Source organism: Scatophagus argus, chromosome 4 (genome assembly GCF_020382885.2).
Source record: "Scatophagus argus isolate fScaArg1 chromosome 4, fScaArg1.pri, whole genome shotgun sequence".
NCBI lineage: Eukaryota > Metazoa > Chordata > Actinopteri > Scatophagidae > Scatophagus > Scatophagus argus.
In genome coordinates, this window is record NC_058496.1 from 7,881,017 (window position 1) to 7,900,295 (window position 19,279).

Sequence of the window (19,279 nt, forward strand, 5' to 3'; positions counted from 1 at the left end):
TTAGTACATTCATGTCCCCAGTCGAGCTAATCTGGAACTCTTCAATTCAGCATCAGCTCAAAAATATCATTTCTGTAAACATATTAGCATTCTGTCGTTAGCAGTCAGCTTGCTTACAAACTCAGTATTTTGCCATGTTGAAGAACTGCTACCGAGCTCTGCTCAGAGCCCGGATAGCTCAGTCGGTAGAGCATCAGACTTTTAATCTGAGGGTCCAGGGTTCAAGTCCCTGTTCGGGCGAAAAGACTTTTGTTCGTATCCCCCAAGCTTAGTGGGTTCTCCACGGTGCGATACGCGTGGGCGACCTCTCACCGGCCCCTCTTTCAACAACAGACAAGCTGGAAGGCAGAGTACTTTTAAAAATGGTTTAAGAGACTGCTTTCGCCTTTGAAATAGAAATTACAGGATGTGATTTAACGACATCAACCTCCCTTCGAAGTACACATTCACAAACTTGGTTGCTGGTTTGAAGACTGCGAACAAAATCGCAATCGCCCGAACAGGGACTTGAACCCTGGACCCTCAGATTAAAAGTCTGATGCTCTACCGACTGAGCTATCCGGGCGCTCTGGAGGTGTTATGGACAGTATCTCACTTAGATTTATTGATATAAAGAGACTGCCTTCTTGTACGACGGTGTCGTGTCTTATTCGTCGATTACTTGAACTAATTAGGACGATTTAAACAACATGTATTAGTACGCCTGCGTCTGATCAAATACAACATCGACGCAGGACCTGATTTTCGGTTTCCTCAAAGATGTCAGACTTGCGACATCTTGCTGCTATTTGGATAAAAATACTTTATTATTTGATATATTATTTAGCGTTCGTCCGCGTTTAAGACATTTTCACTGTGTTTTTCTTTAAAATAAAAGGAATTTGTCTGTTTTCTGCCTGGGACAGAAGCGAAAACGGAAGTACGTTGGGGTCAACCTCGGTGCTTCCCGTCGTCCTCTGGGCTAACTACCGGAAGTCGTAAACTAGCATGTGAAGATAGTTAGACTCTCAGCAGTGGCGTTTCTGATCAGTTAGTAACGATTAAGAAAATGTGACACCCTTTTATACAACTCGGTCCAACCTTTCTAGCCAGTTTTGCTGAAAATGTCAGTGTTTAGCTTCACCGCTAAACGCACATGCCGCGGTGTGCCACTGAAAATCTTTCGACCATCATTTAACGTGTTGACAAACGCGACCAACTTCCACAGAAGAAGAGACAGCAGCCCGCAGAGCCACATCGCAACTGTAGGCCGTCTGTTTAGCTCTGAACCGCGCAATCCCAAGGTAAATTAAAGGTCATTGAGTACATGAATTGCGTTCAGTCTATTTTGAAACCAATAATGGCATGTTAGTTTGATACCTCACTGTCTCCACTGATAGGTCCCAGAGTTCCCGACGTGGGAATTAGTACCAGAGGACCAACTACCCCCGGTAATATGATCATGAGTGACTGAGTGGATGTAAACCATTACAAGACCAGCATGGTGTTAAAGTAATCATTGGTGACCTAATAGCTTGACATACATGTTAAATTTTAGATGTTCAGCTGAAAGCACATTTTGGGGTCGGGGAAGCCAATGTTGTAGTAATGACCACCTAAACTGAGACCAGTTGTAGACCAAGACCAGAGGATAATGAGACTGCAACAAGGCCGACAAGACTTTGAGGGATGGAGACGAAACCAGCACCAGAGCAGTGCAAGTCCCATGATTTATGACAAACTTAGGATAAATTGTGGAACATGCAAACCATAAGAACTCCCCGAATTAATCTGAAAGATCCACATTCCCATAAAAACACTCACAGAAACAAATGATTCTCACCTATTCACCTCTTTTAAGTCCATATATTTATACTGTGTGTGGGTATGTATTAATGTAGATGAAATGGCTTGATAAAATAACCAAAAGACACTGCAGAGGTGAATTTTGTGAATTTCCTTTGTATTTCTACAAACAAGCATATACAGACAAGCAGTAAGGAGCAGATATCAACATAATCATCTTTATTCAACAATCCTTTTCCATGTTTTTCCATCCGTCCATTACCAGCTGTTAGGTTTTCTGGATAACATTTGTCTCCAAGAAACTACCATTAAGTATATATAACGTATCAAACAGTTATTCAACACAGTGATATCTCTGCAGTTGTGGTCTTCATGGGTCTTGAAATAAAATCCCAACTCATCTTTCTTGGTTTCCAACTACCGCCAGCGTCAGGTGACCATATGTACAGACACGCATGTTTTGCTAGCTGTAATCATTCCTGCTCTTCTTATTGGCCATTAAATGTTCTTTTCCTAACGTAAAATGTGTTCAGAGGTTCATCTGTAGCTGACATGATGCTTCAGCAGTAAGACTTGGACAAATCAAGTGGATATTTTTTAGTGTTTTAGTACCAAATTCCCACTTATTTGTTTTCACAGACAGTTTTCTTGTTTTTCTGTTACAGAGGATTAATACATAAAAAAGGAAATTCTGTTATACTGTAGTAAAAAGAAAACTCAGTATGTTTTTCTTTTTTCTAAGGCCCATGAAGATAAAAATCATACAGTGTTGTCAGCAGAGATTACCAAAGATCAAAGATCAAATGATGGGGCATGAATCGTTTAACGTTTAACGATAAGACATCATTAATAGTTATAATGACTTTACTCAGTGGTTATTTACAGGCGTTTGGAAACTCTTCCACCCACGTTTCTAAGTCTGATGCCGTTGATGTTACAGCCTGCCCAAATCTCTGGTGACCTGGTGGACAAACTGGAGCGCCTGGCCTTGGTTGACTTCCGCACCAAACAGGGACTGGTGTGTTTGGAGAAAGCTATACGATTTGCAGATCAGCTTCATGGTGTTGACACGTCAGGGGTTGAACCAATGGATTCGGTTCTGGAGGACAGGTGTAGTACAGACTGTTATGAAAAGCAGCATGTTTACATGTGCGCCTCTTCGTCAGTTACAACTCTTGTGAAGCCTGTAATGTGAATGTAGTCCCCATTTTATACGTGCACTTTCAGGTCCTTAGAGCTGAGGGACGATGCAGTGATGGAAGGAGACTGTGCTGAAGAGCTGCTTCAGCTCTCCAAAAACACAGTTGAAGAATATTTTGTGGCACCGCCCGGTAAGAAGACACCTGACCTGCTTTTCAGCACGGCTTCAATAGGTTGCAGGTTATCGGGATGCTGAGTAAAATTAAATTCATTGTGAAAATCCTTAATTTATTTGTTTTCTTACCACAGGAAATATTCCTCTGCCAACGAGGGAGAAGAGGGCTGCCATGCTGAAACACTCAGAGTTCTGATGTTCATGAATTTTTCCTTGATATTTATTGCTGATTTTTTATTTCTGTTTCTATGTGAAGATTGTTTTCATAGTATTTGGAAATTGAAACCTGCTGTTGATAGATTTTCTGGTTTCATTTATGTTTCAGCCTCAGTTTAGTTTCAGTGTCACAGGTTGTGAGTGAGCATTGTTAGCATTCAGTGACATGCAGTGCAGCTGCACAGTGGAAGTACATTGTTGTTGTTTTCATTTGTGATTTACACCATAGTTTGCATGTGTCCAGCTTTAATTCTGGTGTTGAACTTTAAAAAAAAAACAAATCCAAACATTTAATACTTAATGTTTCATCTCAGTTTTGTTTCCACAGAAAGCATGTTTCAGGTATGTGGCTAAAAATAAGTCTATGACGAGTTTGTTAGACTGTTGCTCCACTTGTTTGACAATGTTTTGTTGCTGTGAATACTTAAAATAGCTTTAGGCAACTTTAGTTGTGATGAAAACAATTGCAAAGACCCACAGCAGCTGCGTCATGTTAAGAAAAATGGAAAACGAAAGTTATCCATGCTGGGGAGGGAAAACGAAAGTTTGGCAAAGGGGGCGGGGCCAGTCTGGTGAGGCGCCAGGTATATAAGCTCGTGCGGCACAAACTCGTAGCAAAGCGCCGGCTGAGCATCATCTGTTTGCTGTGTCACCGCGTCCAAACTTCAATACAAGTTTTTATTCTGAGGAGTTTTCTAAAGCGATCGCAAGGTAAGAGTCTCTCTTTATCAGCGCCATACTTGTGAAAAGTTATTTTTCTTGTTTTTAATATGTGCTGAATGCTCTTTCAGGCCCGTGTCATCATGGATATAAACATTGTCATGCTGAATGGGACGTCTCACACGCTGAGGGTGAACCCATTCGACAAAGTGGGCGATCTGAAAATGCGCATCCGCGATATATTCTGCGTTGCCCCTGAGAGGCAGAAGCTGATCTTTGTCAACGGCCAGAAGACGACTCTCAGCGACGACTCCAGGACCATCAGCTCGTACGGTCTGCAGTCCGGCTCCCAGGTGTCCCTGCTGATCACCGAGCCGCCGACCATCCAAGTGTTCCTCAAAAACGAAAAGGGCCAAAACAGCACCTACGATATCAAACCTGACGAGACCGTCAGCACCTTCAAGTCCAAAGTCGAGGCCCGAGAGGGGGTCCCGGTGAGCCAGCAGAGGCTCCTACACGAAAGCAAGGAGATGACAGGAGGAAAACTGGCGGACTACAACGTCAAGAATCAGAGCACCATCTACCTGATGCTGCGCCTGAGAGGAGGCTGAGGACACTTCTGCTTAGTGTACCAGCAGGTTAACATACTGCACATTCGTTCACTTTATATAAATGAATTCGGACAGACTTAGTACCAGATTTCTTATTTAATTGTACCTTCCTTTGTAAAAAACCAGTACATTCCCCACATGTGTCATTCTGACAAAACTTGAGAGTTTGTTTCGTCTTAATATATTAATTTTTGTATTGCTCACTCAACATGTGATGATACCTTTTAAAATAAAGTTTCCAATGTGAATTCATGTGCATCATTGCATCATTTCCTCAACTCGGAGGCGGAGCTGCAAGTTTAAAAAAAAGGCACTTTAGCATTAGATTTCAAACTGAAATCCAATATATGAAATTGATTGGCTCAATTAATTAATTCCATGTTTACTATTAAACTGTATAGTTTATTCTTTTTCTTTCATGGTATCATCACGGTGTGCAATGCTGCTGCAGCACTGTAACTTCCCAGCCTGGGCTCAATAAAGTATATCTATCTATCTAAAATCATGGCAGTGTTTTTTTAAAAAAACAAATTTATAATAAACTATACTTACTATGTTCTGTTAATAGAAACACAAACTGTCATAGCAGCTTGTTATAACGGCTCAAACTCATTGGTTGGTTTGGAGATCATCAGAAGAGCTACTGCACTTGAACAAAAGTCCAGATTAGGAACAGTCACACAGTGGTAGTACGGTAAACAGCCCGAAGAAGCAGTTTTCCTCCAGCTTCAGCCTCTGCGACAAAATCAAAGGCAGCTTTATTTCCTCACAGATGCGAGGTAGGCATACCAAAACAAGGCGATCATGTTGGCAAACAGCACTCGGAACTGAAAGCACAGAAAAACACAGGGGGAAAACCATTAGTGCTGTCAGTGTGTGTGACTCATCAGTTCTTCTGTGACAGGAAGCCGATGAAATACAAACCTGAACAGGCACAAAGTTGATGTTGATGAACTGGAAGGGAGTCCAAACTTTCCAGTTCATTTTTAAAGCAGTCCAGTAACTCGCTTTCATCTTCTTTTCAAAGTCTCCCCATCCTTTAGCCTGAAAACAGACCGGAATGACTATAGGTTGACCTTTATTTTGAAATTTTGCATTTTATCCTATCAAAAATAAATAAATAAATAAAACTTCAGCACGCAAATTCTTCACATCAAAACCCAGTCCTGGGGAGCAGGACTGAACAAAACCAGTGTTACAAACTAGTGGCACAGGGTTTAAAAGACAGAGCTGTTTATTAAGCAGGAAGCATCTTATTAAAGATGCTATCAGGCTACATAATCGAAGGTTAGTGTCCGGTATTTTTTAAAGTATTTTCCAGTGGCGGCTGGTGCTGAAATTGATTGGGTGGGCTAACAAATTTTAGCCATAGAATTGGAGGTTAAAGTAAAAGTAACATTCTCATTCCCTCTCTCACAATTTATATATTTATATTATATTTATATACTTGCGCACACGCGCACGTACACACACGCGCCGTTTTGACAATTTTTTTCTTCATAGGACATTGAAGAAAACGGATTATTAAGAAGATGATCCACCTTATTCATGTTAGCACTAATGGCTAAATGAACCAGCCCAAATGACAAGTAAACCACACCTGTCAATATTTAACCGGCACCAGCTCGCTGCCGATTGGTTAGAACCGATCAGCCTGTGGGCCTGCATGAAGTCAGCCCAAATGGTCAGTAAATAAAGAGGGTGGAACATGATACCCGTCAATCATTTACACCTGGAAAATAAGTAAGAGTAGATTTGATGTGCTTGCACTGCATACAATTAGCCCATTTAGAGATATCCTGTGTTATTCTTTTAACTATTTGGTGCTGTCGCCACTTTAGGTTTCACTAAAACTAAACCTTAAACGTATAACAATCTGTTGTCTGTAGGGAGGGCTTAGCCCCACTAGCCCATTTATACCAGCCGTCACTGGTCTTTTCATTTTATCCGTACAAGAGACTAAAAAGTCCAGGATCTGACCATTCTTGTTTGTAATCTGTTTCTTCTAAGTCAACTTTATGCCACTGCAATAAATCAAATCAGTGATGGGACGCCCACTGATCTGCGAGATGACCCACCTCCAAGATGTTCATAACAAAGTAGAAAAGCAGCAGAAAGCCAGGGGCAAAAAAAAGTCGGTCCAGTAGCAGCCGTTTGACGATGCAGTACGGGTCTGTGCTGGGCATCCACACCTCCATCAGCTGGTAAAAGTAATGGCTCACTGGTCCAGTAATAAACAACCTGCAACAGACAACAAGGCACAATGGCACTGCACAAGAAGACTTAAACAATGGATGGATGGTGTAACTTTGAGATCCAAAGATTTTAACATGGAATACTGTGTACTATGTGCTGTCACTAACACTAATTATACTGTACCTTAGTCACAGTCTGGAGCACATTATTTTAATCTTCTCAGATAAGGTAAGATAGGCCCTTATTTGTCCCGCAGTGGGGAAAAGCATGTCAACCCTCAGTTTTGGCTCAGTGTAAAGTCTCACCCATAAATGGCATAGCGTGTAGCTCCAGCTGTGTCAATCGCATTGACGGGACCCCCATTTTTGGCCTTTTTTCTTGCCTCCAAAATCTGAGACAGTAGATTTCCTAAAGCTGAGAGGACGCCACTGAAAACATCAAGAACAAACAAACACAGCTCTATGAATATGCAACAGGTACACTTCTAATAAGCTACTCTGGTAGATTGAAATCTGTCAGTAAACGTGTTAGGGGAGGTTTTCCTGGCAGATGCTGATTGGCTGGAGCCGAGGTGATGTCACAAAAGGTCAATCAGTGTTCAGTCCAAACAAAGACACAATTTGAAGTCAGTAATCAAATGACAACTGCTAACACATGCGGATATGTAGCAACTTAGCTTTATCTGTGCTGTGGTTGACTGAATGAGTGCGTCTCCTTTTAAAGTCAAACTGAGGAAACACGCCAGAAAACACAAAGCACCAGCATGCATGATGTCAACAAGCCATACAGCCAGTGTTTTAATAGAATAAGTTATAATCGACATACTGACCTCGTTACAGACTTAGTAAGGATGGGGTATTTCTTCAGAAGAACCAGATACTGCTGTAATAAACGGAAATGGATGGACGCGTCCCGGACAGGCAGGCTTTCCACAGGCATTGTCTGCTCTTTAGCTGTGCAAACATTACCGCGATGGAAGTGACAGGGGCGAAGTTGAGGAGAACGCTTCCGGTCGACGTCATTGCGTCAGCGGTGCAGTCACGCCCACAGGTCGACGGCCATACAAACCGAATGTTTGTTGAACTGCATGTAGAACTGCGACAGTAGAAAAGTAAAGAATAATAGAAATAGAGGTGATGAAATGCGCAAAGTTAAACTCTATGCTAACTGGACTATTGGTGTAACAACATAAAGAACTGATTCTTTAACAGTTCAAATTGTACAAATGCTTTTGATAAAGGCTATAAGCGTGACAGCCGCTTAACATCTTAAAAGCCAATCTGCTAGTTTACGTCGATTTTTCCAGAGGGCAAAAACACAGCTTACTAACGTGAGCTTAGTTTAACGCATAGTGTGTGAAACATATTGCATATCATCAGCGTTGAACCTTGCAAGATGCAACACAGCTACAAATTGGCACTGAGAACCCTGAATGCAACGACCGTGATATAATCTATAGGTTCAGGTAAAGCTGGAACATGAATATACGTGAAACTAACAAATAGCCATTGTGTTTAACAGCAGCATTAACATTTTTGTCAACTATTTGAAAAGGTGAATACAGCCAGAAACTGCACATCAAAGCATGCAGTTTTACAAATGATGCTTGCACCAAATGAAGCATAACAAAAAGGCTTCTAAGGCCATTAATAGTGTGTAATAAACATCAAATGTTTACAGCCACTTAGAGATGAGTAATCAATTAAAAATAATCTGGCAGGGCATTGTGTGTTTTGGTTCTACGTCTCCTGCCACTCCACTTCTACGGTGCATCTCGTGCTGATCTATTTGCCTTGCATTTCTTTAGCCTTGTGATTTTACAACCAAATTTTTTAAACTTTTGGCTGTTAAGTGCACTCAAATTCACAAAAGCTGATAACAAAGAGCGGGTGGACAGCATTGAGTTCCTGGGCATCCACATTTCCTCTGACCTCTCCTGGTCAGTGAACACCTCACACGTGTTGAGTAAGGCCCAACAACGGCTCTTCTTTCTCAGGAAGTTGAAACGGACTGGACTGTCTACTCAGCTGCTTGTGAACTTTTACAGAGCCACAATCGAAAGCATCCTGTGTCTCAGTGTGACTGTGTGGTATGGCAGTTGCACAGCACAGGACAGGGAGGACTTAACCCGGGTGGTGAGGACAGCACAGGGGATTGTGGGCTGCAGTCTACCAGATCTGGACTCAGTTTAGGCTGCCCGAGTCCAGAAGAAGGCAAGACGCATTGCCACAGACCCCACCCACCCGGGCAACAAACTGTTTGTACCGCTTCCATCAGGAAAGCGGTACAGGAACATTAAACCCAGCACCAACAGACTCAGGGACAGCTTCTTCCCCAGAGCTGTTAAAGCAATAACCCCCATACAGTGACACACTCACGTCCCACACCCCTACAGGACTTCACACATACACCCTCCCCCGTCTATCTGCATACACACACACAGCATACCATAGACTGGCACTAAGTGCACTTTATCTACCTCATTCTCTATTTCATATTTTTTCTTAAGTGTGCAATTTTAATTTTCTGCTGACTATTTATAAGTGTGTTTTTAAGCCGAGAATCTGCACAAAATTGCGTTATGCTTGCATAATGACAATAAAGACTCTTGAATCTTGAAGTGATCCTGAAACTCTCCAGGGGAGTATGGGCAGCTTTTTAATAGAACAGTTTCAATAAAAAAAGGACACATATTTACAATGTTGAAAAAGCCAAGAACTACAAAGGACACAAAGTTGTATCACAATGATGAAATACAAACACAAATTCAGTGAACAGCACAGAACATAACAAACGTGAACTCTTTTGTAAACAAACAAACAAAAATGTATCTGCACGTCCTGTTGCTAAAACATGAGACTGAAAAAGCTTATAGGTGGGTTTGGTCTCTAGTTAACCAACAAACATGTTAGAAAAGGTGACATGCGTAACAACTTAAAGTGCGTTCCAGTTTATGGGAGACTTTCCAGATTTCTTTAGCAGCTCGTTGGCCTTTGAGAAATGCTTGCATCCAAAAAATCCTCGATGAGCAGACAGCGGAGAAGGATGCACAGCCTGCAGGACGTGGTGGCGCTTCTACAAACCAAGAGAACATAAATGTAAATTCACGTATGTGGGGGGGGGGGGAAAGCTTTGGTTTTAAGAGTGTTTAAAACCAACACCAAAGCAGTGTATCAAAACACCAGTGAGGACCCACCCTGTTAATAGCAGCTCCTTTCTTCTGAGCGTAAGAGCCCCACAGCATGAAGACGAGGCCTTCCAGGTTGCTGCTGAGCCACTGCACCACGGCGTCAGTGAACGTCTCCCAGCCTTTGTCTTTGTGCGAGTTGGCCTGGTGCGCTCTTACGGTCAACACAGCGTTGAGCAACAACACACCTGATGAGTGAGGTCACAGACGAAGAAGATGGCAGGTTTGTTAAGGACCAGCAGCTCTCCATTTGTGTGAACACTCTGACTGCTTTAAAAAACAAACAAACAAAAACCTTGTTTGGCCCATCCAGTCAGATCTCCGTGTCCAGGGTGCTGGAATCCTTCAATGTCCGACACCAGTTCTTTGTACATGTTCTCCAAACTGGAAATGAAAAGGATCAGGGATGTAATAAGTATGTCACTATCTGATCTGGAGTTACAAAACTGTCTAGTGCACTGGTGAGTGTTTACAACGCAGTGAACTTGTTTTTAACCTGGGTGGAGGTGGCACTGGTCTTCTGACGCTAAAACACAATCCATGAGCTTGGTTAGGACCATGATATGGATCCTGACCAAGAATCACCACTTTGACCTGGAATTAGAGAAAGATTTTAAAACAAGATCAAAGGTGACAACTGCTGAATTCTTCTCCAGAAATAAAATTCACTTGCTGGTCTTTATTACAGTCTCATAAGAGTCACACTGACAGCTGATCAATATTGAATCCTCTGTACTTGGGTGTCGGACACCGTCCCAGTTCAAGAAAAGGCTCGAGTGCGGTTAGACTTACATCTCGGATGTCACACATCTGTGTCCAGGTGAAGACATGTTCAGCAGGTGGGTACACAGTGTGGCGTTCCCTCTCTTCAGCAACAAATTTCATCAACTGTGATATGAAGATTCAAAGATATGAAGTTTTAGCAGCTGTTCAAAACACCAGAAACGCCGCCATGTGTAGTGTGATTACTTGTCCTCTCACTTGTTTAAAATAGGGTTTTCCAAACTCAGCCGACAGGCCGACTCTCCAGCTTTGCCCAAATCCTGGAGGCGTTTGAGCGGAAGCGAGTTTGTCTAACGCCGCTCTCTTGTTGCGGGCGATCCTGTCGAGTTGCTCCGGGGACAGAGGCGCAGGAACGGGGCGGCGCGGCTCTGGCTCCACCGCGGAGGACTTGAGCTTCTTCTGTACAATTTTAGTGTATTGTGCAAAATACAAAACTGGTAAGAAGCGTGAAGCTGGAAATGAAAGTGGTTTTAGAAACCGTCGACAGCGCAATACAAACATTCTCGTGCTGCGTGTGCCACATTTAACAGCATAAAAAAAAAACCCACAGTGGTGCTAGTGAACGCAGCTTTGATGACGTTGACCGTGTCGCGGGAAACGACAAACCCTGTTCGAAACACTGCTACAAGCACACTGCAAGTGATGTTTAAATATTAGCAACTGTATATTTTTACGTTACAAACGACACACGTGCCTAATATTAACATACTTGACAAACGGAAGGAGGAGCGACTCACCGGGTCTTTAGCATCCTCCTCGTCTTCGTTTAAATCCTTACAAATTCTCTTTTTCGAGACAGGCGAGAAAAATGAGTGGATAGTCTTCTGTCCAATCATTTTTTTGAGAAACACCTCGGTGGTCAGCGGCACTAAACTAATTAACTTCACTTATCAGCTAATGAGGCAGCGAAACAGCAGTGACCTGCTCGGACAACCAAAACTCTCTCACCAGGATCACAGGATTTCGCGCCAATGCAAAGTGACGAAAGCCAATGATGATAATGAGGTGAGAGCTGTTCAAGACAAACTGCTGCAAAGTGTTCACAACAGTTTGTAGTGAGTAAAACACCCAGCTTTCGTGCATTTTCAGGCGTTTGTCTACTATTTTTCGTAACTGGGCTACATTTCATTGTTCTTAGGTGATGTTTGTCGCGTTAAAATAAATCAACAGACGTTAGTCCAGTAATAATCAGAATATAATCGCCAGGTGGTTTGATAGTCGATGAGTAATTTGTGTCATTTTTCAAGCAAAAATATGTTAGATTTGCTACGTTTATTTGTCTTAGATGGTCGTAAACTGAATATCTGGTTTTGATCTGTTTTCATTTGTCAGTTCGGGCTCAAGGAAAGTGTGGTGGGCGTTTCGACTGTTCTTGAACATTTTATAAACAAAGCTATTCATGATTAATCGAGAATATAGTTAACAAATTAACTGAAATTGAAAACATTTGCTAGTTGCAGCCACCCCTTTTTATTAAGAGGTGGTGAATTCAACAAAATATAATAGAGTTGAACTAAAAAAAACAATAAATATTGAGAGGGATGAAATGCAGTGAAGTGTGCTTTTATCAACTGAACTTAAAACTCTAAAGTTAATGTTTTATTCTGTGTTGCATCGTCCAGCTCTGCAGCAGGTTCCTGCAATGGAAAAGTTTGTGGTTCGGGAACAGCATAAACGTTCCTGCCCCAGCGATGCAAGAAGCCCACAGAAGAAGGTCAAATTGGAGGGTGATGAGAGAATGAAGCAGGAGGAAGAGGAGGAAGAAGACAAATATTTCACTTCAGAGGATTTCTCTCATCCTGTTCCCTGGCAAAAAATCGAGGCAGAGGGGCTCGACTGTGATTACGCTCTGCTGTTCCCCAAAGAGGAAGCAGACCTCCTTTTTAAACAGCTGGAGGAGGAAGTCGTGTACTCAACAGGTAACGTCAAAACCTTTTTTATGTAAAGTTATGACCAGAACCTCTGGTGTGGTTGAATGACTGTGGCTGTTTTTGTGCCAGGGGAGGAAGCAAAGGTCCTGGTGTTTGGAAAGGTGTACAGTATACCAAGAAAGCAGGCCGCATATGGAGATGCAGGCCTAACCTACACTTACTCTGGGGTGACGCGTTTAGCCAACCTGTGGACCCCAACCATGGAACATATTCGGGATGCCGTCACAAAAGCAACTGGGCAAACATTTAACTTTGTTCTGATCAACAGGTGAGAAATCATTTGTAAAGTTCACAGCTTGATTCTTTCCTCCCTCCTGAAATTGTTCTTCTCACCACCAGGTACAAAGATGGGCAGGATCACATGGGGGAGCACCGTGATGATGAGAAGGAGCTGGACCCCCTCTGTCCCATCGCCTCCGTCTCTCTGGGGGCAGCGCGAGACTTTATCTTCCGGCACAGAGATGCTCGGGGAAAACACATGCAACGACGCATTGAACCTGTGAAGCTGCAGCTGGCTCATGGAAGCCTGCTCCTCATGAACTCCCCAACCAACACTTTCTGGTACCACAGCCTCCCTGTTCGCAAGAAGATTTCCCTGCCTCGTATAAACCTCACTTTTAGACGCATCCTACCTGACAAAAAGAAATGATCGAGTGTGGATTATCAGTGGGTCCAAGAAACATCTGACTAATGCAATAATGTGTCTGAAGAAAGAGAACAATAAAATAAACACTAGACAGTTCATTCCTTCTCACTAAGTGCAGAGCTTGTAGCACATTTAGCTTCTTGTGTTGATTGTTCATGGACTTTGATGGTGGATCGCTTTAAGCCGTTAACATGTTGTATTTGAAAGAGAGTTTTGTGCTGTTCTAAAGAAGATCCACAGTGGAGCTTTTAACCCCATCTTAACGTCCAAATCAATCTTATTAACGTTTGTCTGTCTCACACAGGATTACTTATCTCTTTAACTTATGTGTTATTCTTGTAAAACATGTACTGCTTATATCTGTAGAAAAGCAATTTAGTTTGAAACCCTTCAGTTAGGAGTTCATGTTCAGTTTACAGAAAATTCCTACATGTGGTGGAGATTCAGTGTTTTCATCGAGGACACTTGAGAAAGTGTGTAGGCGTGTCTACTGGCACACAATCTGTTGTCTGACAGGCAGCGAATAATTATTTTGGTCTAACAAAATAAAACTTCCAAGTGCATGTTTGTTCGGTTTTTTTTTTAATATCCAAAAACAATCACTTTTACTGATTGCACATAAATACACACAATCTCACATGAATATAGATCAGTGCAAATCGCAAACATTGACAAGTTTTGCACCAGGCCAAATTTCTCAAGGTGACTCAGCTGGTTTGGTAGGAGCAAAACGGCAGTTATCAGTTACACATAATTAAAAATATTCAGGATAACTTGCCCAAAAACCTGCAGTAATATTGTGGCTTTCTTAACTGAGAGCAGATCATCACTACTCTGTTCAAATGTTACACGACAACACCACGCCAAACGGCTCCGACGCTTCATATTGTACGTTCACATTAGTTGTAGCACACGTGGCTTCATGTGATTAAAATACAACATGGCACTTTAAACTCGACTGTGCAGCTCTGCAAATTATGACAGTGTCAGGATTATTAGAAACATAGAAAAATATCAAATTTAACCGCTTATGAACAAAGTCAATTGAAACGTTATTTCCAGTACAGTCTATGTACACTTCTGGGAATGATTAGGCAAATCCGATTAGACGATAGAGAACCCGAGTTAAGGAAAATTCTACCTACTTAACTTTTCATAATATGTAACAACCTCTAAGTAACATCTCTGAGAATTCCTAATCAGCTACATCTTTTGTCTGAGGACAAAATAACAGGAACACCACAAAGTATTTTGCATTACTATTGGACACCAAAAACTACAGAATCACAGAAGTGCCACAGAATCCAATCAACACCTCTGACAACCTGAACTAAAATAACATTTTAAGCTTCACCATATGAACAATGTATTGCAGGGCTATTATCTTGGACTCACTAAACTGTCAGGTGTTTCTGGTGTTTTTGTCCCATAGAAGGCAAAATGTTACCTAACAGAAACTGTTACACCAGTCAAAGAGAAGTAGCTTACATGATCACAGATGCTTGACTAAAAATCCTGCAGGTCCATAATCTTTGGGATTGAGAGCTTCCTACTCTGGATCACAGACAGTGTCTACTTGTGGACTGAGCATCAGACCCCGACAACCTTCAACCTGTTGCTGTGATCTGTGGGGCAAAAATCATTTCTACAACAACTGTCTGGTCTCAGTGACAATCTGCCTGTTGGATGTGACAGTCTGACCGGAAAGGCAGGAGTCAATCAGGCTGCCAGGCTGTAAGCTTCTGGCTACTCCTCTGAGCGCAGAGTGTGGTTCAGTCTTCGGACTCTCTCATAGAAGAGCATGTAAGCGTTGGAAGACAGCACCTCGTGCAGGCTGGCTTTTCGAACAGAGTCGTCCGACACCCAGAGCCACTGGGAACTGAAGGGTGAAGAGCTGTGTGGCGAGGAGGGGCTGCGGCGGTATGTGACGAAGTGTCCTGAGTGCATGTCACCGTGGTGAACCAGCACAGCCATGAGCTGGAAAAGGTACTCTGTACAACTAGAAAGACAGACATACAGATGGGAGCCAAAGAGATGAATAAAACAACATGAACAGAAAGATTAAAAGCCAGGAATGTCAGGTATTCAATTTCTGTAAAGAATTTCTGTGAAGATTATCAGCACAATGCAGAGTAGTTCTTTGTATTGCTGTGTCTGGATATTAAGTTTACCTGTAGTCATATGTGAGGCTGAGCTGTGGGTTCACACCAGATGAGTGAAGAAATACAGTGGAACATGTTCCATTGGAAAAAGGTTTGCTGTTGTTGTTCCGATGTTCCGTTTCTGGAAAACAAAATACAACAATTGTGTGATGACAAGAAGTAAACCGAATGTGAAGCAGAATGATATTACAGGGTTCAAAAATCCACCATACCAGTTCCATTGGCAGTTGACTTTTCCGTGGAATCATCTGAATTTTCTGCCTTTATGGGATTTGGAGCACATCTGACCCGCTGGATTCTTTGCGTGGAAGTATTGTGTTTGTAGCGGTCCATTGATAAATACTCTGTGAACTGCACATGCTCCTGTCTTTTGATGGGAGTTCCTTCACTGGACCACGTCAGTCTTTGTAAATGGATGCAGAGGCACTGGGGGAGCTGGCAGAGGGAGGAAAATGTTAAGACAGAGAAAATCTTGCTGAAAGTACAAAACAGTACATCAAGTGTGAGAACACCTTCAACTGTGTGTAGATTTTTCTAACAGCTGATTAACACCTCAGGTTACCTTTCCCAGTTTTAGCTGCTTAACAAATGTTGTCCTCTGGCTTTCCAGAACTTGCCCATTTATTGTGTTCCCTTGTTGAAGCTGAGGACAAATTATTCAAAATAAATAAATAAAAATGATACAAAACCAGCAAAATAAAGAAACATGCAGGCCTTTCTGGTAACATAAATTCAAACAGTTGCATCTTGATGCTAGTTTTGTCACAAAGGTTTCCTGGTTGTGGTTCGTTTTCAGTGAATTAAATATTAACAAAGTGATGAGCAGAATTTGGACACTGATACTGTAGTGAATGTACCTTGGTGCAGTTTTCACACTCCACTTCTTTGATGGTTTCTGATGAAATGAAATGCTGAAGACACTGATCTAGGGACATGGGTCGACCCTAAGGACAAACAAAGACGTAGTTAAGACAATTCATTAACTAGTGATCCTACATTAACTTGCAATAGTCACGTTTTCCAGACATTTTTGCTTACCCACTGAGGTAAAGGGATGGACAGGGAGAGGCTCTCAAAAGAGTCATACCGCACTGGACTCTGACAAAAACACAGCGGATGTGTCAATAAGTGTAAAAGTCAAATAGCACAAACTAATTTGCTATTCACTTCTCTGGCAAACTTCCGGAAACCTCACTTGTTGTTCACAGCGTTTGCATGACATGTTGCTTGTTAGACGACCATGAAAAGGATGCTGAAACTTCCAAGGACTTGGTATTGGATGAAGAGGGGCTGCAAAAAAAAAAATGAATAAAGATGAAAACATTTTCTTAGTGGTTTGATGTCTAGGATGCACACTTTCTTTGTCTGCTTACCTCGACTTCTGCAGGTCATGGTTTTCTCGTCTTGATCAGGGAGACTCTGCACAGTGAAGTACCAGATTTGTCATTTTTGACACTTCTACAACAACAGTTCACGTGCTGAGATTTGAAAGAGGCGGGAGGCAGTTTAGGTTAAATTTGTGAAGAAACTTCTATCCAGACTACACTTGTGCTTCAAAGTTGTGAAGTGACCTCCAGAGCTTAGTGAAAACATCAGCATGTAAGAGATATTTGTGTGCAGTTTTGGGGACAACCAACAAGGGGGAGATGATTACTTGCCTCCAGAGACTGCATGTCAAACAAGTGAGTGACTTTGGGTTGACGATCCCGCTCCTCCTCTAGAGAAGACGTAAGGACATGGAAAAGTTCATGTGCATCCTAAGAGGGAACAAGCCAAAGACAGCTGTTAACGCTTCAATTAAACACTGCACCTTACATAAGAATAGAGAAATATGTATTAAAAAAATACCACTCAAAAGCATTACTGACTGACCTGCTCTTCAAATGAACTGATGTGCCATCGATACAGTCTGAGAACATCAAGAAGGCATCCGGCATCAAGTACATCTTCCTCTCCAGGCTCATCACTAGACAGAGCTGTCGGCGCAGACACAGAGACATCACCCATGGCACAAATATGAAGGAACACTGCATGTCAACTACTTTACAGTGACTTAGATCCCCGAATGGTTTTATATACCTTTGAGAAGCTGAAGCAATGTCATAGACAGCTGGTTGTCTTTGCATGACTGGATCATGGGAGAACCTGAAAACTTCTCCAGCCACCTAACGAAGGACGGACATGCTGCCAAACCCTGAAGCAAAGAGTTCAGGAAGCAGGTGTTGCCTAAGTTCAACAGACCAGGAACCATACCTGAAAGAAAATACAAGTCATTGTAAGTGACTGCTTTACAACCAGTGCTCTACAAACACTCTCTGTATCAGTGTAACACTGATTCTTACCTCTTTTTCTCTTCTTTCTCTCTGTAATTGGGCCCCACAAAACGTATACTCCAGCTGCAATCGCAGCGGCTATGCCACCAATGACACCCCAGTTTTTTATCATCTTGTTTCTGAAAAAACAACATTATGTTAAATAAAGAGAAAAGAAGGGAAACAGGTGAATATACACATTCATACATCTCTTCTGTGGATGACCATACAATAATAATACTGCTTTTTTTAATTTACACATCTATAGGGTTTAATATGATTAAAAACCAAGCACAGCTTTTGGCAATAGCACCAACATGATATGTATTAAAAGCCAGCAGCATCTTTCAGTTTCATGTGGACGGTGTTTCAAAGAGCTTTCGGTGAGTTTAGATTTTCTTAGATTTGTTGGTGTGCTTGGCTAACTGTCAGACAGAAAAGAAGTGTTGTGATTAATACGGTCAATATCTGCAGCAAAATCACTGGTACTCAAGAGAAAAATAACTGTAGAAGACAAAAAATAGATAAAGAAACCAGAGTCTATTTTCCACATCAGACCCTCAGACAGGCTTCCAGCTGGGTGTGCGGGTGGGGGTTGATAAACGGATTTCAGGCTTTTTTGGGAAACATCTAACATCACCTTCTTCTGTGCAGCGTTATTATAATGGCATGTTCTCAGGCCTTCAGACACAGACAAAAGAATTCGTCGAGTAAGGCATATTAATTGCATTAATAAAGCAATTAACCTTTAGGTACAAAGACTAACGCTACTTCAGATCAAGCAAAGCCTCTTCCAAATTAGCCAAGTCTGATAGACAAACAGCACACAAGATTGAAATTTTGTTAATGTTCCGTTACTTGACTGTGTGTGTTCGACATTACCTAACTGTTAACAGCACTAACCACGGCCGCCCTCACCAATGTGTCACCACGAACCAGGTGGTGTAACCAATCTCGTTATCATTAGCATACAGTGGGAGGCTAGCTTTAACGCCTCGGCTAACTTACCAACAGCACAGAGCTTAGGCTGCCCTCGACGTACTATGTCGCGCCCATGAATAAATATCCAATCTGCTATCTTGAAATATACGTAGAAATTCTCATTGCTACGAATCTCGGTTAGCAGGTTTTTTGAGGGCAACGTTAAACCGGATTCGGCGTCTGTTTGTCCTCCTCTCTGCGCATGTTACACTTGAAGTCCAACGACATCCGACATCGTGACCCGCATTACTTCTATCTGTGTGCTACAAAAATAAGCTTTAGTTGTTGTTTGCCAGGTAAAGGTTTTACCTGACTATGGGTCCAGTGCCAAGGAACTCCCCAATAAGCTTATCCGAGCTTTCTGGTCTGCACCACAACATCCTGCTGATCCAGCTTTCATTGCGGAACTCCTGTCTTTGGCGGCGTGTTTCAGGACGGACCCACGGAAGAGCGTACCAATGTGTTCACAGTTTACGCTCCGACCACCAGTTTGT

At 42.2% G+C, this 19,279-nt stretch overlaps 6 protein-coding genes and 2 non-coding genes across 17 annotated transcripts; 4 read left to right on the forward strand and 4 right to left on the reverse strand.

Moving 5' to 3' along the window:
- Nucleotides 1–167: 167 nt before the first annotated feature.
- On the forward strand, nt 168–240 carry trnak-uuu. The gene has a single exon. It is a non-coding gene; the product is annotated as a tRNA-Lys (tRNA).
- A 252-nt stretch (nt 241–492) lies between these two features.
- trnak-uuu lies at nt 493–565 on the reverse strand. Its single transcript has one exon. It is a non-coding gene; the product is annotated as a tRNA-Lys (tRNA).
- A 261-nt stretch (nt 566–826) lies between these two features.
- On the forward strand, nt 827–3,610 carry gatc (glutamyl-tRNA amidotransferase subunit C). The gene is made up of 5 exons (XM_046387365.1): nt 827–1,283; nt 1,380–1,430; nt 2,726–2,895; nt 3,013–3,116; nt 3,235–3,610. The coding sequence occupies exons 1-5, from the start codon at nt 1,104–1,106 to the stop codon at nt 3,294–3,296; spliced, it is 567 nt and encodes a 188-aa protein (XP_046243321.1). The 5' UTR covers nt 827–1,103; the 3' UTR covers nt 3,297–3,610.
- Nucleotides 3,611–3,762: 152 nt separating this feature from the next.
- On the forward strand, nt 3,763–4,835 carry isg15 (ISG15 ubiquitin like modifier). Its single transcript, XM_046387367.1, has 2 exons — nt 3,763–4,027; nt 4,108–4,835. Exon 2 carries the CDS (start codon nt 4,120–4,122, stop codon nt 4,585–4,587), a length of 468 nt encoding a protein of 155 aa, XP_046243323.1. The 5' UTR covers nt 3,763–4,027; nt 4,108–4,119; the 3' UTR covers nt 4,588–4,835.
- Nucleotides 4,665–7,784, reverse strand: pxmp2 (peroxisomal membrane protein 2). The gene is made up of 5 exons (XM_046387364.1): nt 7,613–7,784; nt 7,089–7,211; nt 6,666–6,828; nt 5,512–5,631; nt 4,665–5,414 (listed from the first exon to the last, which is right to left on the reverse strand). Exons 1-5 carry the CDS (start codon nt 7,720–7,722, stop codon nt 5,346–5,348), a joined length of 585 nt encoding a protein of 194 aa, XP_046243320.1. The 5' UTR covers nt 7,723–7,784; the 3' UTR covers nt 4,665–5,345.
- A 1,620-nt stretch (nt 7,785–9,404) lies between these two features.
- unga (uracil DNA glycosylase a) lies at nt 9,405–11,626 on the reverse strand. Of its 2 annotated transcripts, XM_046387377.1 has the most exons (7): nt 11,491–11,626; nt 10,952–11,152; nt 10,763–10,858; nt 10,467–10,564; nt 10,266–10,354; nt 9,980–10,158; nt 9,405–9,858 (listed from the first exon to the last, which is right to left on the reverse strand). In XM_046387377.1, the coding sequence occupies exons 1-7, from the start codon at nt 11,587–11,589 to the stop codon at nt 9,718–9,720; spliced, it is 903 nt and encodes a 300-aa protein (XP_046243333.1). In that variant the 5' UTR covers nt 11,590–11,626; the 3' UTR covers nt 9,405–9,717. The 2 variants fall into 2 exon arrangements, with proteins under 2 accessions (XP_046243333.1, XP_046243332.1); XM_046387376.1 differs by lacking the exon at nt 11,491–11,626 and having other exon boundaries at nt 10,952–11,294.
- On the forward strand, nt 11,058–13,893 carry alkbh2 (alkB homolog 2, alpha-ketoglutarate dependent dioxygenase). Of its 7 annotated transcripts, none has more exons than XM_046387381.1 (4): nt 11,058–11,190; nt 12,376–12,672; nt 12,754–12,952; nt 13,024–13,893. In XM_046387381.1, the coding sequence occupies exons 2-4, from the start codon at nt 12,396–12,398 to the stop codon at nt 13,331–13,333; spliced, it is 786 nt and encodes a 261-aa protein (XP_046243337.1). In that variant the 5' UTR covers nt 11,058–11,190; nt 12,376–12,395; the 3' UTR covers nt 13,334–13,893. The 7 variants fall into 7 exon arrangements, with proteins under 7 accessions (XP_046243337.1, XP_046243336.1, XP_046243334.1 ...); XM_046387380.1 differs by lacking the exon at nt 11,058–11,190 and adding an exon at nt 11,245–11,388; XM_046387378.1 differs by lacking the exon at nt 11,058–11,190 and adding an exon at nt 11,620–11,758.
- Nucleotides 13,894–14,748: 855 nt separating this feature from the next.
- Nucleotides 14,749–19,253, reverse strand: usp30 (ubiquitin specific peptidase 30). Of its 3 annotated transcripts, none has more exons than XM_046387369.1 (13): nt 19,095–19,253; nt 17,835–17,944; nt 17,572–17,745; nt 17,365–17,468; nt 17,151–17,249; nt 16,866–16,911; nt 16,688–16,782; nt 16,531–16,590; nt 16,350–16,436; nt 16,055–16,135; nt 15,705–15,927; nt 15,502–15,613; nt 14,749–15,329 (listed from the first exon to the last, which is right to left on the reverse strand). In XM_046387369.1, exons 1-13 carry the CDS (start codon nt 19,163–19,165, stop codon nt 15,077–15,079), a joined length of 1,515 nt encoding a protein of 504 aa, XP_046243325.1. In that variant the 5' UTR covers nt 19,166–19,253; the 3' UTR covers nt 14,749–15,076. The 3 variants fall into 3 exon arrangements, with proteins under 3 accessions (XP_046243325.1, XP_046243326.1, XP_046243327.1); XM_046387370.1 differs by lacking the exon at nt 19,095–19,253 and adding an exon at nt 18,813–19,065; XM_046387371.1 differs by lacking the exon at nt 19,095–19,253 and adding an exon at nt 18,687–18,709.
- Nucleotides 19,254–19,279: the final 26 nt, after the last annotated feature.

Coding starts and splice junctions, on each gene's coding strand:
- gatc (XM_046387365.1), top strand. CDS start 1,104: ATGTCAGTGTTTAGCTTCACCGCTAAACGCACATGCCGCGGTGTGCCA. Junction 2,896..3,012: donor GATTCGGTTCTGGAGGACAG/GTGTAGTACAGA, acceptor GTGCACTTTCAG/GTCCTTAGAGCTGAGGGACG. Junction 3,117..3,234: donor ATATTTTGTGGCACCGCCCG/GTAAGAAGACAC, acceptor TTCTTACCACAG/GAAATATTCCTCTGCCAACG.
- isg15 (XM_046387367.1), top strand. CDS start 4,120: ATGGATATAAACATTGTCATGCTGAATGGGACGTCTCACACGCTGAGG.
- pxmp2 (XM_046387364.1), bottom strand. CDS start 7,722: ATGCCTGTGGAAAGCCTGCCTGTCCGGGACGCGTCCATCCATTTCCGT. Junction 6,829..7,088: donor ACACGCTATGCCATTTATGG/GTGAGACTTTAC, acceptor TGTCTGTTGCAG/GTTGTTTATTACTGGACCAG. Junction 5,415..5,511: donor TCAACTTTGTGCCTGTTCAG/GTTTGTATTTCA, acceptor CTGTGCTTTCAG/TTCCGAGTGCTGTTTGCCAA.
- unga (XM_046387376.1), bottom strand. CDS start 11,254: ATGTTTGTATTGCGCTGTCGACGGTTTCTAAAACCACTTTCATTTCCA. Junction 10,565..10,762: donor AGATGTGTGACATCCGAGAT/GTAAGTCTAACC, acceptor CTCTAATTCCAG/GTCAAAGTGGTGATTCTTGG. Junction 10,355..10,466: donor CCAGTGCCACCTCCACCCAG/GTTAAAAACAAG, acceptor TTTCATTTCCAG/TTTGGAGAACATGTACAAAG.
- alkbh2 (XM_046387381.1), top strand. CDS start 12,396: ATGGAAAAGTTTGTGGTTCGGGAACAGCATAAACGTTCCTGCCCCAGC. Junction 12,673..12,753: donor GGAAGTCGTGTACTCAACAG/GTAACGTCAAAA, acceptor TTTTTGTGCCAG/GGGAGGAAGCAAAGGTCCTG. Junction 12,953..13,023: donor AACTTTGTTCTGATCAACAG/GTGAGAAATCAT, acceptor TCTCACCACCAG/GTACAAAGATGGGCAGGATC.
- usp30 (XM_046387369.1), bottom strand. CDS start 19,165: ATGTTGTGGTGCAGACCAGAAAGCTCGGATAAGCTTATTGGGGAGTTC. Junction 17,250..17,364: donor TCAGTTCATTTGAAGAGCAG/GTCAGTCAGTAA, acceptor GTTCCCTCTTAG/GATGCACATGAACTTTTCCA. Junction 16,783..16,865: donor CATGACCTGCAGAAGTCGAG/GTAAGCAGACAA, acceptor TTTTTTTTGCAG/CCCCTCTTCATCCAATACCA.